The sequence below is a fragment of the Papilio machaon genome, chromosome 4 (genome assembly GCF_912999745.1).
Source record: "Papilio machaon chromosome 4, ilPapMach1.1, whole genome shotgun sequence".
NCBI classification, from domain to species: Eukaryota; Metazoa; Arthropoda; class Insecta; order Lepidoptera; family Papilionidae; genus Papilio; species Papilio machaon.
The window spans coordinates 8408790-8424511 of record NC_059989.1 but is presented as its reverse complement, the minus strand read 5'-3'; the positions used below and the strand labels follow the sequence as shown (position 1 = coordinate 8424511).

Sequence of the window (15722 nt, the reverse complement as noted above, 5' to 3'; positions counted from 1 at the left end):
CGTGGGCACTCCCGAAGTTAATGGCTTAGAAGTATCTCGGCTTAATGCCGTGTACCTACGCATGATAACGTTGATTTAATACAGGAAAATGAACCTTGTTTAAATTACTATAAGCATCAATTTCAAAGTATTCTTAAAAGTGATAAATTAGGATTTTATTTTTACAAATAAAAAACTCAACCTGTCTGATAGTAGCGTATATACGATTATGTTTTTATTTGAATACGCAAGTACTTGCGCTATTCAATTTAATTTCAATAAAATTATGTTATAAAAATGATATTAACGTATATTGCTTAATTTTTTAAACTCAAAATGTCAATGTTAAATAATTGAAAACTTCTTAGGGTTTTATTCATAAAAATTAAAATTTAATTAAGAATTAAAAATATCTTCAGATTATCTACAATTATTGTCGATATTCATTGCAGAAATTTAAACAAATGTGTGTAAATGATTTTAAGCACATTTTATTTCATTCCGTTACTGTTTTTTGTCACATGCAGTTCACAGTAGCTGACTGTCCTTGCTGCTACGATCGTAGCAGACTACACGCGTAGCAGTTGCCGATCGTAGCGCTACGGCAGTAGGACTTGTCCAGTTGTGTCGACTACACGCTACCGTGCGAAGGAAACGCGGCAAAAGTTAACGACAATTATTGCTTGAAATAATAAGTGATAATCATTTGTTTTAAGTGTGTTGCAATGTGAGGAATGTTTAAAAACGGTTAGTATTAACGTTTTTTAAACTCTAGCTATTCATTATTGGTTTTAGAATGTTTTTTTTTTATTAATGATGAAATTATTAATTTTTTTTAAATCTGTATATCTATTTTAAAAATAAGTTAAACCGATTCGGTCTAATGTCTGAAGTATCTATTTTTTTTAAACGCTACGGATATTAAAACAGAATATTACTTTTAGTAAATTCCATATTTATAGACGTAAATATTATTATTAAAACATTAAGTAGATGTTTTAACATTAATTAACTAACCGAGCTAGAACTAATAGAAACCGGCAAACAGTTCTGTTTGAGGTGAAAGCTTTGAAAGAGAAAGTTCAGAGTGCAGTAAACCTTTAGTTAATATGTAATACTATAGTTTCGTTCGTTAAAAGGTTTTTAAAACTAACTCATTTCCCATTTTCTGTATTTTGAAATAAGTATTTTTCATAAATATTTATAATTATAGTTGGGCGTAGATATATACCTTAATCTTTTTGAAGCGCTAATAGACTAATGGTTAAGAGTGCGGATTTCCAGTCATGTGGTCGAGAGTTCCAATCCTGCCAATCGACTATTTTCGTAAATGCCTGTCCTAAATGTCCTTCCAAAAGCCTAGAGATCACTTGAAATGGTTACAGTTAATATTAGTTAATAAAAAAGTCATCTGCTGGAATAATGCATCGAATGTATTTAGTCTTATATCCCTTAGAGAAATGTCGCGTCCAGTTCTCTTTATCTCTCCTCATACGAGCCTTGACATGAACTCGAGCCCAAAGTTTTGTCCTAACTACTGAAGGATTTCAACATAGGTTTTTCACATTGTAGAATTGTGTGGATTAAAACATAATGAACGCTAGCATTTTTTTTCCAATGTTTTTTATATTTAATATCTGCAAATATTTATAAAACAATGGCTTAATAGTAATGCACGTTCATATAATTTAACAAGTATAATTATAACTCAACTGATGATATTTGTGTTTTTTATTGTTCTGCGTTTAATACCAATAGGTAACTTAATAGTTGGGCAAATTAATATTACTTATTCTTATTGTATTTGATCGCGTATTTATTTTTTCAACATCGAATATTCCAAAACTTGTTGCTTTATTAAAATTTATTACATCACAAAGCTATAAATTCTAATTATGTCCAATGTTGAAAAAGTTGACTATTAAAGATAAAGTTTGTACCAAGTCGATTTGATTAGGAGCCACTCTCAGGCTTTGTTTCGATACCGTAGGGACGCAGTATCAAGCTATTATCTAACCCAGTTGTTAATCCAATCTCATTACTAAACTCTCTTAGGAATATTGTTAAAGTTTTTCCGGACTATATATTTTTATTCAACTGTTTTAATTGGGGAAAATGTAATCAACTTTTTTCATAGTAACGAAATAGTTCGTTAGTATTACATCGCTTTATTACTTCTTTTTTATTTATTTATTAATAATCCTTCTTTCTGGGATCTATAACGACGTTATAAAAAGGGCTTGTCTTGGGTAATGTAAGGTTAATGCGACACGTCTTGCGTCTTGACTCACTGGTTATACATGACTCGAGAGTTATGTATTACATTTTGCAACTAAACTGCAAAAATAAGTAGGCAAAGTAAAACATGAATAAAATTAAATGGATCATCTTACTAATAATAAGAACGTTTTATTTTATGGGTGTTTGATAGCAGGTAACTCCAAACCAGTTAAACGGATTGAATGAAAATTATTATGAAAGATTACTGTCTGGATTGTTGAATAGGTTACTTAAATAAATAAAATAAAATAAGCCTTTATTGCTGTTTAACAAAGATACTATACTTAATCTCTAAAATATTAAACAAAGAACTTAATCCTTATATTACATTATGTCTGTATCGGCAACGGTTTGATTTTCTGCAACGGCTTGTCTTTCGACAAAGGCCTCCTCTAAGTCTTTCCACTCTTCTCTGTCTTTCGCGACTCGGATCCATCACGGACCCGCTAACTTTTTAAAATCGTCCTCCCCACGCTTAAATTGTCTACTACTACTAATTTGGTCCATTTCTCATTCTTCTCTCTTATCATATGTCCCGTCCATCTTCATTTTAGTCTTCTGTATGTATATGTTGCGTTGCTTGAACTTAGTTCGTTGTTTTATTTCCACTTGTCTTATTCTATCTCCTCTCCTTACTTCTGCACAATCCTTTCTATACCATTTTGGCATACTTCCAGCTTTTTATGTTGTTGTTCTGTTACTTATTATCTTTTAAATAAAAACATTAGCATATTTTGATTTAACGTACAATTAAATTCACATGATTTTAATTGCAATCATACATCATTGTTATAGGAATAATCGTAATCAAATTGAAACAGATTACAAATACATATAAAATTAATTAGTTTCTTTGTTTGAATTAATTAACTAATTATTGTATCATTTTGACATTATTTTGATAGAATATTATCGTAGTAATAACGTATATTGTAATATAATATCGTAATTAATAATATTAAAATGAAATGTGACGTAAAATTTATACTAAGGAGAGGTTTCATACTATCCTTGTTAGTCCTGTGCGCTAGTGCTAAAAGGAAATCCGTAAGCTTTGTTTTCTAAACCGTGTTTCCGCATTTCAACGCTTTGTAAACGCAAGGCATTTTTGATAACTTCACGCGCATTTTCCTTAGAACATTTATGTTTGTATGTAGATCTCATTGAATATACGCGCATATGTGTGAAATCAATACCGTAAATTATTTTTATTAAATATAACTTTAGGTTTGTGTTGTGATGTTTAATTTAGTTTTACTTATTATTTGTTAAAATTTTACAAAAGTATAATATTAAACGATGCTGTCAAGATCCATAATATTTCATTAAATTCAATAAGTTAGGCGTGGAATTCCTTGCCCACTTCACATTGATCTGCTTCTGACATTTTCTCTACAAAGCGATCGAAAACGCTTAATTGCTTCAAGTCTGAATCGGTAATAGCGGTCAAATTGAGAATTACTTATTCGTTTTAATTAATTTGCTTAGCGTTTTTTAATCTGGCTTAATTATCTACTACATATATGTACTATCTTTTTAGGTATTTTTTTTCAAATTAATGATCATAAAATTTACAGGATCATTAATAATTAAAATTTAATTTCTAAAATTCTCTTCAAATATTATTTTTATCCATCCATGGTAGAGCCATGCCATTGATTTATGTGCCAGTGTAATTCTTTTAGAAGATTTTAGAAATACAGGAATTAAATTTAATACTTATATAAATACTGGAATTACTTAGCATCATATTGTATCAAGTGTCATAAAAGTTTAAACTATTTTGTGAATCACTTAAATATGCAAGATTTTCATTGGCGCTGGCATGAAATTGCAGTCAAGTAGTTCTTGTACGAAATTTCGTAAGTGCCAAGTGAGCATTTTATACCAATTCATGTAAATGGGAAACTAGTTTGCAAATCTTTGCAAATATAAGAATTATTTACATGCATGAGTTGCGATCTTTGTAACTTTTATTCGAATAACATAGAAGTCTCTGTAGTGCAGTTTTATTGACCGTTCGTAGTTTTAAATAAAAAAAAACAATGTTAATTAAGTTTAATTTATTGGTCAAACAATACTAATAAACTGAAATTTTATTTTAACTTAATTAAAAATGTCTTAGTTGGATCACACAATGTTGTTTGTTACAGTGCCTTCAGCAATGTAGAAGCGATGTGCGCCTCAGCCACCGCGGCTCTGTTGTTGGGTACACTTGCTTTCCTGCCGAGTCGAGGTAACAACCATTTATTGTATAAAACTATTGATTTTCTATATCAAACTAGTAATCCATACAATATTGCCATAAGACATAATTACATGTTTAAAGGGTTGTTTTAATAAAATCGTATGTTTTGGTTTTACATTTGTCCTGTTAGAAATCATTATTCAATGTTTTTTTTTAAATAAAATGAATGTAGCAAACGCTACAGTAGTGTATGTTACATTACTTCAGTACTTATCTCTTCTAGGGACGGAGGCCGACACCACATTAACAATTTTGAAGGAAACACGCGAAGCAGGCTCGCATCCAACAATAAACCAACTTTATCAAATGCTATACCTTGGCCCGGACTCGCATAATCAAACTAAACTCCTTGCGAACTCAAACTTTTCTAATCTCGACATTATACCAACTCTTAAGCCCCATAACCAACTTGAATATTCTTCTCCGAGCGATAAACAGGTTAAATGCTGTTATAACGTTTCTTTCTCTTCACAATTTACCGCAAACAAACTCACAGAAGAATTACATGAGGGTAATATAACTAAAAATCATAAGAAATTTAGAAAAAGAAGAGTTCTGAATGTAACAAGAACAGAAGAATTCATTGGTTACGGATACTACGCAGAAGCTACGGCTGTACCAATGATAAATACTCCACCCGTAATAGAAAGAAGACGTAAAATAGGAGAGGTTGGGTCCAATGCGCCGCTACTTAATTATATATTCGACACTTATTCAAATACACATCAACACCGAAATGAAAAGTAAGTAAATTATTTTAACGATATCTTTAAACTTACTATTTGTGTGATTTAAGTTTAAAGGTACGGTTGCACTACGATATTTAAGTATCCGACATTAATGTCTGTACTATTTACACTTGTACGGATTTTTACACAGCGCCTGATTTCGAGTTTGATATATTCGAGAAATAGTGGGATGTAATGCTTAGAAGTTTATAACCTAAGCTACTCGTAGTATAAGTCAATAAGCTAGACGTTCATCTTTAGTTTCACGTCGGAGAACTGTAATCCCTGACGCCTTAACCAGCTAGTTAATTTGTTAATTGGAATTTCATGACCTGATTTACGATATTCTCGGTATTATTCATCTTAGGTTTAGATCTAGTTGCAAGAGAAATTTAACAGCTTGATTATGAGATCAGTACTTAAAAAGGTTCAAGTGTCGTGTACTCGAAGCACTCGATCATACCCCACTTAACATTAAGGTTTCCCAATTAGGAAAATATGAATATGAAAATATAAAAGCACTTCTATCGAGTTTTGGTGATACATATTTAAGGGGCTCGTTTATTACCACGTCGACGTCTGTAATATCAATCCCCGCTGTCAAAGGATGTGTTTAAGTGTAGTTTGAGTTAAAATAAGCCTTCTAAAGTCTTGAACAAATAAATAAACAACGCTGACGTTTCAGGCCGGGCAACGGAAACAGTATCTACGCGGCGGCCGCTCCAGAAATGGAGGCGCTAGTGGGCTCCACCGCGCACCTCGACTGCAAAGTGGATGCGCTACACGATAAGCTGGTAATGAACGTAGATTTATTGCGACGTTCGCCTTACAAGATTAAATTATTTTCACTTCATTAATTCACATTGTTATACCAACTTAGTTTTGAGGGTTTAAAATAAATTGTTTAATGTAATAATTCAGAAACATGGACAATTCTTAGCTAAATAATCTCTATAATATTAACTTTCTTTATAAGAAAATGTACAGTGATTGATACTTTGCCTGAAGATTACATTTTATAATCATCTATAACTACAACAATATAACTTGCTAATTTTAATATAAAAATATACTGGACCATAAATAGGACAAAGATGTTTGTAGCAAAAATATCGAAACTAATAAATAGGAAAGCTTATGTAGGTGGGCTTCCTACGCAATACAAACTTGTAAACTCTCAATCAATTATTAAGAGTTAAAAATATATATTTATACTGTTGATTTTATTTACGTTCTATCATCTTCAAATGATTTAAATTTACAATTGTAGGCAATAGTTTTAAAGACGTTGAAAAGCGTAACTATAAGAAATCGACTATTTCCACAAATTGTTCGCGCAACTTTGGTCAGGCGCGATTGTCATTTTATGTACAAGTAGCGTTCGCCACAGCGGAAATAGAACATGTAACTTCATCGAAATGTCGGTTGCGCGCGTCTTTTCGCTTAGTGGAAATTGCTACTAAATGTTTGTTGAAATGCAATGCAGATTATTAAGTCAAATGTGTGTATAATTTGTGATATAGTGCACGTGGAAATGGAAAATTAATAGACTTGCTAAAAGCCATTTCGCAGTGTTATAAATAAACTATCAAGATGCATTAATTAAAATTCGAATCATTATAAATCCACTAAATATATATCACTGCACTGCATTAGGTCGGCGAATTTTTCAAACTATAAAACGCGCAATTTCAAATAGCTGGACACTTCGGACATTATATATTATAAATTTTACTTCTTCGAATATTATAAATGCGAAAGTTTATATGGATGGATGAATGTTTGCTAGAAAGTATTCTCGGAACGGCTCAACGGATCTTGATGAAATTTGGCACATATGTAGAACATAGTCTGGAAGAACACATAGGCTACTTATAAAGTTTTTTTTTTAATTCCGCGCGGACGAAGTGTCGGGCGACAGCTAGTATTTGATAAATTTATCAACAACTCTTGTTGGTAATAAAGAAAAATATCTCACTGTTCCGTATTTTTATTACGTAACAATATTTTTACCTTGAACGTAAAGAAATATTTCGTTACACGAAATATTCTATGTTATTGTGTTTATTCACTTATGACAAATAAATATTCAATAATACTTGCCTATAAATAAGATAAGTAGAATTGTTTGTTTTCTTTGATAATACATGATATATTTAAATTATATATTTGTAAGAATAAATACGCGCGTCTCTGTTTTTATAAGGAATATTTAGAGAAAAAAAAATTGTAAAGTGTTATGGTTTATCTGCACTAACGTTTAAAAACATTAATATGTTGTTAGGTGTCGTGGGTGCGACGAAAAAATGATGAAGAGCCAATGGAGCTCCTTACAACGGGTACTCAATTGTACACTGCTGACAAAAGGTTAGTCTGACTGTACATTTTTTATATTACGAAATGGCAAATGTGTAAGCAGCCGCCTGAATTTGCCAAAATAGCGAAACGACCGCTGCCCATAACCATTCGCAATTGCAGAAGCGTAGCCGATCGTTAAACGACACAGAAAGGGACGCAAAGAAAGAGGATATATCCTCTACTTGTGCTTCCCCTCCTCCGTCAAATCTACTTTCCCTTCCCATCCATTCCTAATAAGAAGGTAACGTGTCGGTCACTCATCAGACGAAATGCGGAATTGCTTCCACTTCACGCCTGTCTTCTGTGTGGTAGTGGGGTTGCACCGGTCGACCCGTCCCATTCATTCACCCAACAAATATTGATGTTGCGGGATCTACCAATATTTTCATTTCATTTATCATTATGTTCGGCCGATAGCATAGACTACAAGACATAGGACTTATCCAATGTCTTCCGCAGTAGAACCACACTTACAAGAATAATAAATATAGCGTCTGCCCGGAATTAGTATAACAAAAAAATTTAAAAGAAGTCGTAGAGAAAAGGACGCTATCGTAACGAAAGGCAGATGAACTTGTCACAGCGGCTTTGAGCAGATCATAACATTGTTTATTCAGTTGTGTGAAGAAAGTATATTTTGGAACGTTATCTTTTGGGTGTTTTATAGGTTTATATTTATTTATTTTTTACATCATTTACCCTTATAAAAAGAACGTCGAGGACTCAATGGGCTAAGACATTCTCGACCCGGAATTAAGCGGATGGAATACGGCATTTACATATTTCATTCATTTAATCTAAGCCTAATGTTTTCAGTGGAAAATGCGGGGCTTTCATTTTGAATATGGTTTAACATATAAATCAATTGTTACTTCCGTATAATGAATATAATAATAGTGCAATAATAAATAAGTAATAATTTTCACAAATTTTATTTTACAATAGCTATTTTTAGGCCATTCACAACAAATGTATATTTGACATAACATGCTTAAATTTAGAAATCTATTATCTTAGATATTCCGCCCGCTTTATTCCGCCTGACATCTGGCGTCTAGAGGTGCGAGAAGTTCGTCCGACTGACGCCGCTCATTACGACTGTCAATTATCTGCCCACCCGCCTCGAACTGCGCGTGTCACGTTATTAGTGCCAGGTAAGATTGATAACAATAGCGATTCAAACAATTCGTACATAAAAACATTTAATCTATACTTGGCCAATAAGACCCTAAACAATATTTTCAAAGATAAAAGCACATAGTACGTAAGCTTAATGACTCAAGAGCCAAGAAAATGAATCAATATTCAAGTGCCAGTGCAAAATGAGCAGGCCTTATGAACCAAAAATTTAATAAGACAGTTAACCTCCTATCTGATCGATATTGTGTGACTTGTGTAATTTGATGTAAAATTGAATTAGAACATCACCGTAGAAAAAATTATAGGAATATTTATATAAATAATATAAAATTATTCTAATTTCAATCTACTGGCATTAATGTAAAGTATACTTTTGTGTAGAGGTGTCAGTGCGCATCGTGGACGGGGCTGGGGCATCAGTAACAGAGCAGGTGTGCGAGTTGGGCAGCACGGTGGCGCTGCGGTGCGAGGTCCGCGGTTTGCGCATGGAGGGTGGACCCTCGCTGCTCTGGTACCGCAGGGAGTATCTGCTCAATGACGACACCACCAGGGGTGGCATCAGGTTTGTACATATTCCGGAATAAAAGTACGTACAATTTTTTGCGCAAATACCATATATTTAGATTTTTTAATTACCTAAAAATTTTACCGAATTTGAAATGCGAACAATTAATTATCTATACATATTTTATAATGAAATTACTATGTCGTAATTAATAGAAATGAACATTATTATTAATATTTGTTGATTTTAACAAGCTATAAGTATTATTAACTTGTTTTATCGTAAGTACCTTTGCCTAGTAACCTAGTTTTAATCGATGAATAAGCACCCCTTGGGTTCGCAATCCAACTCTGCTTTTTCTATACTCATTTAAATGGAAATCAATTTTCCCTATTCTATATTTCTTTTGTTCCGATATTTATCTTTTCTTTGTATCAAGTGAGCCGAGAAACTCCACTTATATTATGAAGTATATGCCTTTGTTTGTTTTTAATCTCAGGAGCTTGGGCCCGACTCAAACCACACAATGTTTCCCACGCTCATGTCTTCATTGTTGACGCCAACTATATCTACACTTATGACATCGGGGACATTACGTTTCTCAACCTAGATTTGAAATTAAAATTAATGTTTTGTATTAGATTCCTAAATCTTTCATGTAATTGTGATGAAACTTACGTAGGTTGTCCTGAAGATACTTGAGACATTTAGTCTTCTAAAATCTTAAAAATAAAAAACAACGCTTTCACTAATTTGACATTTCCGATTACGTGGCATTGCGTAGTTCAGCCAGAATGTAAAAACAAATAATTAATTGTAATTTTTCTTTGTGTTTAGTGTTCGCACGGAATTCGGTGCTAATGGTGCGAATTCTGTGCTGCGCGTGGCTCGAGTGCGGGCGGACGATGCCGGCCGCTACTCATGCAGTGTGGCGCGTGCCCCACCACCAGCGCCCCCGCCCGCCACTGTCATGTTACATGTCATCAAAGGTGTGGCAATGATACGAAGTTGATTTTTGTCCCATAGTCATCATCATAAAGATCCATTTACATAAGTCTTTTTCTGGAGGTCAATTTTCATAAATTGAATCACAGATTTGCAGTTTTATGAAATCGGCTTTAATTAACTCATGCTTAAGTTTTTTAAGCCAAAAACAATAATGTTGTTTATATTCATGCGCGGAAACATTGCATTTTTAGTTCTAAAAAATTTTCGTAAGAAAACTGTTACCATTATTTGTAAATATTTCTTTTTGTTCCAGGGGAAAGCTTGGCGGAACTACACCAGGGGAAAGGAACAAGTTTGATTCCTGGAATTGTTATATTTACTTTAGCGCTGTGCGCCATTTTATACAATTAAAATTAAGAATTATAATAAATGGAATTTTAATATCAATAAACTGTTCGTATATAATTATCAGTTTTATTAAAACCTTATAATATAACAAATTAATATTATAAAAATTAACATCAATGAAAAAATTAGATTTGTTAATACTAATGAAGGTTCGAAAACAAGGCATAAAACATTTAGCAGTGGTAGAGCCCGCAATAACATCTTTGGCACGAATGGGTGGGCTCGACTGGTGAAATATCACGACCACACAGAAGTCAGGCGTCAAGTGGAAGTTATTCCAAGTTTCATGTGATAAGTGAGCGTGATGGAGGCCTAATTATAGTTATAATCTCCCTCCCACCTTTTTGTTATAAGGGAGGGATGTGGAAACGGGAGGTGGATTTGGTAGAGAAGCGGACGCATTCTCCATCAAGGAAGCGGAAATGTCCTCTTTCTGTGCGTCCCCTCCTATGTCGATTAAAGGTAGTAAAGGATTTGCAAATGCAGAAGTCTATAGGCAGCAGTCGCTTCACTATTTTGGCGAATTTAAGTGGCCGCTTTCCCGTTTTCCATCTTCTTTTACTATAAAAAAACCTACTGAACTCTTAAAATTAATAATACTAAATTAATAATAATTAACAATAAAATAGACTAAGGAAGTTTTTTTTTAAAGAAATACTGATGCGTTGAATTTAATAATGTTTAAAAACTTATTTTTTTTTTAATTGAATGACATGTAATCTGGAAGAATCGAGTCCAAATAGTTTGTTTTAGTTAAAATTATTAAGCAGATATTCTAGTGACCTCAATAAAATAAATACAAACACAAACAAATTGTTTTTCAAACAATTTCTTTTTTACCCAAACAAACATTTCACTTTGACCTTTTCTTTAACAGTGAATGAATTTAACACACGCCACCAACATTTCTAATGGATTTTAAAAAAGCGTTCGCATGTTTTGTGGCTTATTTAATATTTAAGACTTTCACAGCGATTTTTTATTTATTGACGTTGAAGATAAGTACTCTCAGAATATAAGACGATTCTGTTTGTTGAATCCATTTGTTATATGCTTAGATACTTTAAACAATATATATATATATATATATATATATATATATATATATATATATATATATATATATATATATATATATATATATATATATATATATATATATATATATATATATATATATATATATATATATATATATAACGGCTGGGGTGGCTCGCTATCAGAATTATTATTGATTGAGATCACTTGTGGGCGGCTATGGGTAATATCGGATTCAAGGAATACACTGCTTATCACTTCTCAACTCGTTATAATTGATTCACAGGCTCATGTACAACGAACAATGCTTTAGCTACGAACCATATTTCCAGAATGACTAATGTCAGACGCGCATCGTACAAGAAGTCTCTTCGAACACAGCTCGTGTTCTAATTTCGATTTATTAAAGTTGATTTCTTCTTCTGATTGCGACACGGCCGTCCTGCGAACACCCGTCCTCGGGTGATGTTAGATTGCAAACACCGGTCTCAGTGTGCTCTTAGCATGTGAACATTAACTCAAGGAAATATTTTGTTACGCTCGGCCACTCCTGGCCCAACTTCTATTATCTAACGGGACACCGCCGTAAAAATCAACTTAAATACTCTACAACGTTAGTTACTCCCAATCTCCCAGAAACCCACCGAGTAAGATCTCTAACGCCACGGCCTCTCTACCGAATTTCACTCCACGGCTCTCTAGCCGAATCTTTCACCACGGCTCTCCCGCCGAATCTCTCTCCACGGCTCTCCGGCCGACCAAACACCTGTGTTACCGTGATATCACACCACCGATCTGTACAAATGGATAGGCTATTTGCTTGGAAATGATAGCTTTTGCTTAGTTCTGCCCTAAAAGCGCATGTTCACGGTAGTAACAGTTAATTCTATTTCTATTATTAGTTTGAATCATCACCACCGCTACCAACCAACAATACAGTCAACGCCAAAATAGCGAAAATCAAAAATCAAATACACAAAACACCACGTCTTCAGCCTGTCCATTTATAGAGGTCAGTGCATCACACACACTGCGGTCCTCTAGACCTCGATCTCTGCCCGTCACCCTGTGACGTGGCAGTTCCACATCACGGTCCTCGAGACCTCTGCCCGTCACCCTGTGATGTGACAGCTCCACACCACGGTCCTTGAGACCCCTGCCTGTCACCCCGTGACATGACAGTTACACAAACCGGTCCTCCTGACCCCGACCTCCGCCAGAGTAGAACGCGCACCGCTCACCCACGGACTACTTGAGCTGCCCCAAGAGATACCGATTTCCACAGGGCTACGGTTACGACGTAATAACTACTGGTACGGTCGAACACAATACGGCCGATAGAGATCTTTACCCGAGTTTCTGTTACAAATTAGCTTTACTAAATATTACCAAATTCATTATCAACTCGACTTATCTTGCACCAAGCTTTGCAATCCTGCAAACGTCGCTGGTATCCACCAACCGCTGCCACGCAGACGCTGCTGCAGTGGCTTAAACCCGCCAGTCTCGGCCATACTGACATTAGCACGTCCCCGTGCTATCCTCATAACAGACTTCCTTCATATTGTACATCTGCAAAAACAAAATGAAACCGCAGAGATTACTGTGTCACACCGCTCGTCTTATTCTGACATCATACGTATCATTACGATTTACGAATAGTTAATAATCATATCAATTAACTGTAAGAATGTTTGACCTTAAGGACATTAATAACTCCAATACAAAATTCTCTCCGTTACTAACTCATGGCAACATGGCTCAAACAATCAAACCATCTGCACCAAATGTCATTTCGTACGATAACGTCGACAACATCATTTCAAAGATTTACTTCTTAAATTTAGTAGAAGTCAAACTTCCTTATTCCCAATTTACAGACTTTAAAGTTTTGACGTTAAGTAAAGGAAAAATAACCAGTAAAGAAACAACAATAATATTCGTAATGAAAACATCCTGTCATTACATGCCATATTTTCATTCAGTTAGTAGCAAACTCTAAGTCCTTTTTTTTTTCTTAGCAAGCATAGCTCCTAGGCACCAGATTCAAATTCTCGTAAGCGTATTTATGATTACGTTAAAACCCAAAGATTTAATATCAATGCCAACCCGTTTTTATCGATTTTACTGAATTGTACTCGTTAATTCTAACATCTTTGCGACACCCACATTAAGTCCTAGACACAAAACCGTTTCAACTAGTTAATGTCAACAAACCATTTATTTACTTGCACTATTACAACTTAAGACCGAAGGCCCAATCCGCTACGGGAAAGCCATAAACAAGAAAATGAATTTAATAGAACTTAAGACCGAGAAGAGTTTACTATCTGTCAAATCTAATCACGTCTAAACGCATTTTCGCTTTTAAGAAACAGCTACAAGATTTAATTCATTTCTGTTTAAATAATTTTCATTAAATCTGTCAGGGTCATGTCAGTTGACATTCAAAGAACTCGCTATATTTTTAAAATTTTGACAATCAGTTTCATTTTTCTGAATCGTCAATCATTGAGAACAACATCCTTTAATTACAAAATTAACATGACATTATTGATTAATGACAAATAAAAACCCCGAAAAGTAAAATAACCGACTCACTAAATAACTCCGAACATAACTGCATTGCACAAATAACCGAAATACTAATTGAACTATTATTTTGGTGCCACACATTAAACCAATAGTTTTAAATTATCGAATTTTACTAGAATACGTCACGACTAGTGCCCAATAGCATAACAGCTAAAACACAAAATAGTACAGAAACGAACTCACCGGATGATTAAGTTGAAACCAACTACTGTTGATATAAAAGCAACACACATTCACGCAGAATGCATTCAAAGCATTCAATAGGTTGCACAACCCAACTGCTTTTGGGAGACCTCTAGACCCCTTGCATCTATCTTGCTCTTCAAGCCTTCATTCTTTATTTCCAATTTAAATTCATTTCATTCTGTTCTAGAATATCGTTTCTTAATTGTTGATGATCATTTTGGACTTCCGTATTAACCCGCATTGAATTATTTTGAGACTTGTACTCAAAATTTGGTTTGAGGTGTTATTTCGGGTACCGGGTTGTATTCCCCGCTGCTCCAAATAGTGATTCAATGCCCATGCTGAACCAATGTCTAAAGTGGCTTGTTATTATTCCTGTAATGTATGCAATACATTTTTACATAATCTTTCAATATCAACTTCATGATTTTTCAACTCAAACTTTCGATTATTTTCTTTTGACGTTTGGTTTCTCGAAGCATAATGTCATGGATCCACGCATGCGCGTTGGATTTTTCTTTCTTTCCTCGTAATTTATCCATTTATATAGGATTCCCAAATTACGTTAGCGGCTCACTTGTATCGGTCTGCGTATACCTCGTACTGCTACGTAGCGACTCATGCATACTTCGTTTACGTATTTAGTTGCTGAAACCTCTAGATCATACACAAAATCAAATAATATTCTCATAATCTTCCACATCAATGTTTCTTACTTACGTTCTACCAAATTAATTGCGTAGTCGGAATAATTTTCTTTAATGACGGACGGAACGTCATGTTATTTCTTTTCTTTTCTCAATGTCATATTTCACGGAGAATTTTACAAATACCAACTGAAAAAAATTGCGCTCATCTTCATTTTCTCAATTACGACTTGAACCGATATGGATCCCACTTCTGATAACGGCTGGGGTGGCTCGCTATCAGAATTATTATTGATTGAGATCACTTGTGGGCGGCTATGGGTAATATCGGATTCAAGGAATACACTGCTTATCACTTCTCAACTCGTTATAATTGATTCACAGGCTCATGTACAACGAACAATGCTTTAGCTACGAACCATATTTCCAGAATGACTAATGTCAGACGCGCATCGTACAAGAAGTCTCTTCGAACACAGCTCGTGTTCTAATTTCGATTTATTAAAGTTGATTTCTTCTTCTGATTGCGACATATATAAGTAAATATATAATTTAGGGAACATTGCGCTTAATTACTTACAATTACCTTCAGATTAAAGTTAAAACCTCCTGCCTGTTACAAATAGCTGCTGAAAAGCGAAGCTACTGGAAGAATGTCAGAG

General features: G+C 34.1%; 1 protein-coding gene across 1 annotated transcript; it reads left to right on the top strand.

Moving 5' to 3' along the window:
• Positions 1-613: 613 nt before the first annotated feature.
• Positions 614-10597, top strand: LOC106720610 (vascular endothelial growth factor receptor 3). The gene is made up of 9 exons (XM_045686852.1): positions 614-726; positions 4413-4495; positions 4731-5250; positions 5921-6029; positions 7520-7602; positions 8611-8747; positions 9115-9295; positions 10076-10227; positions 10500-10597. The coding sequence occupies exons 2-9, from the start codon at positions 4435-4437 to the stop codon at positions 10595-10597; spliced, it is 1341 nt and encodes a 446-aa protein (XP_045542808.1). The 5' UTR covers positions 614-726; positions 4413-4434.
• Positions 10598-15722: the final 5125 nt, after the last annotated feature.

Coding starts and splice junctions, on each gene's coding strand:
- LOC106720610 (XM_045686852.1), top strand. CDS start 4,435: ATGTGCGCCTCAGCCACCGCGGCTCTGTTGTTGGGTACACTTGCTTTC. Junction 4,496..4,730: donor TGCTTTCCTGCCGAGTCGAG/GTAACAACCATT, acceptor TATCTCTTCTAG/GGACGGAGGCCGACACCACA. Junction 7,603..8,610: donor TTGTACACTGCTGACAAAAG/GTTAGTCTGACT, acceptor CTATTATCTTAG/ATATTCCGCCCGCTTTATTC.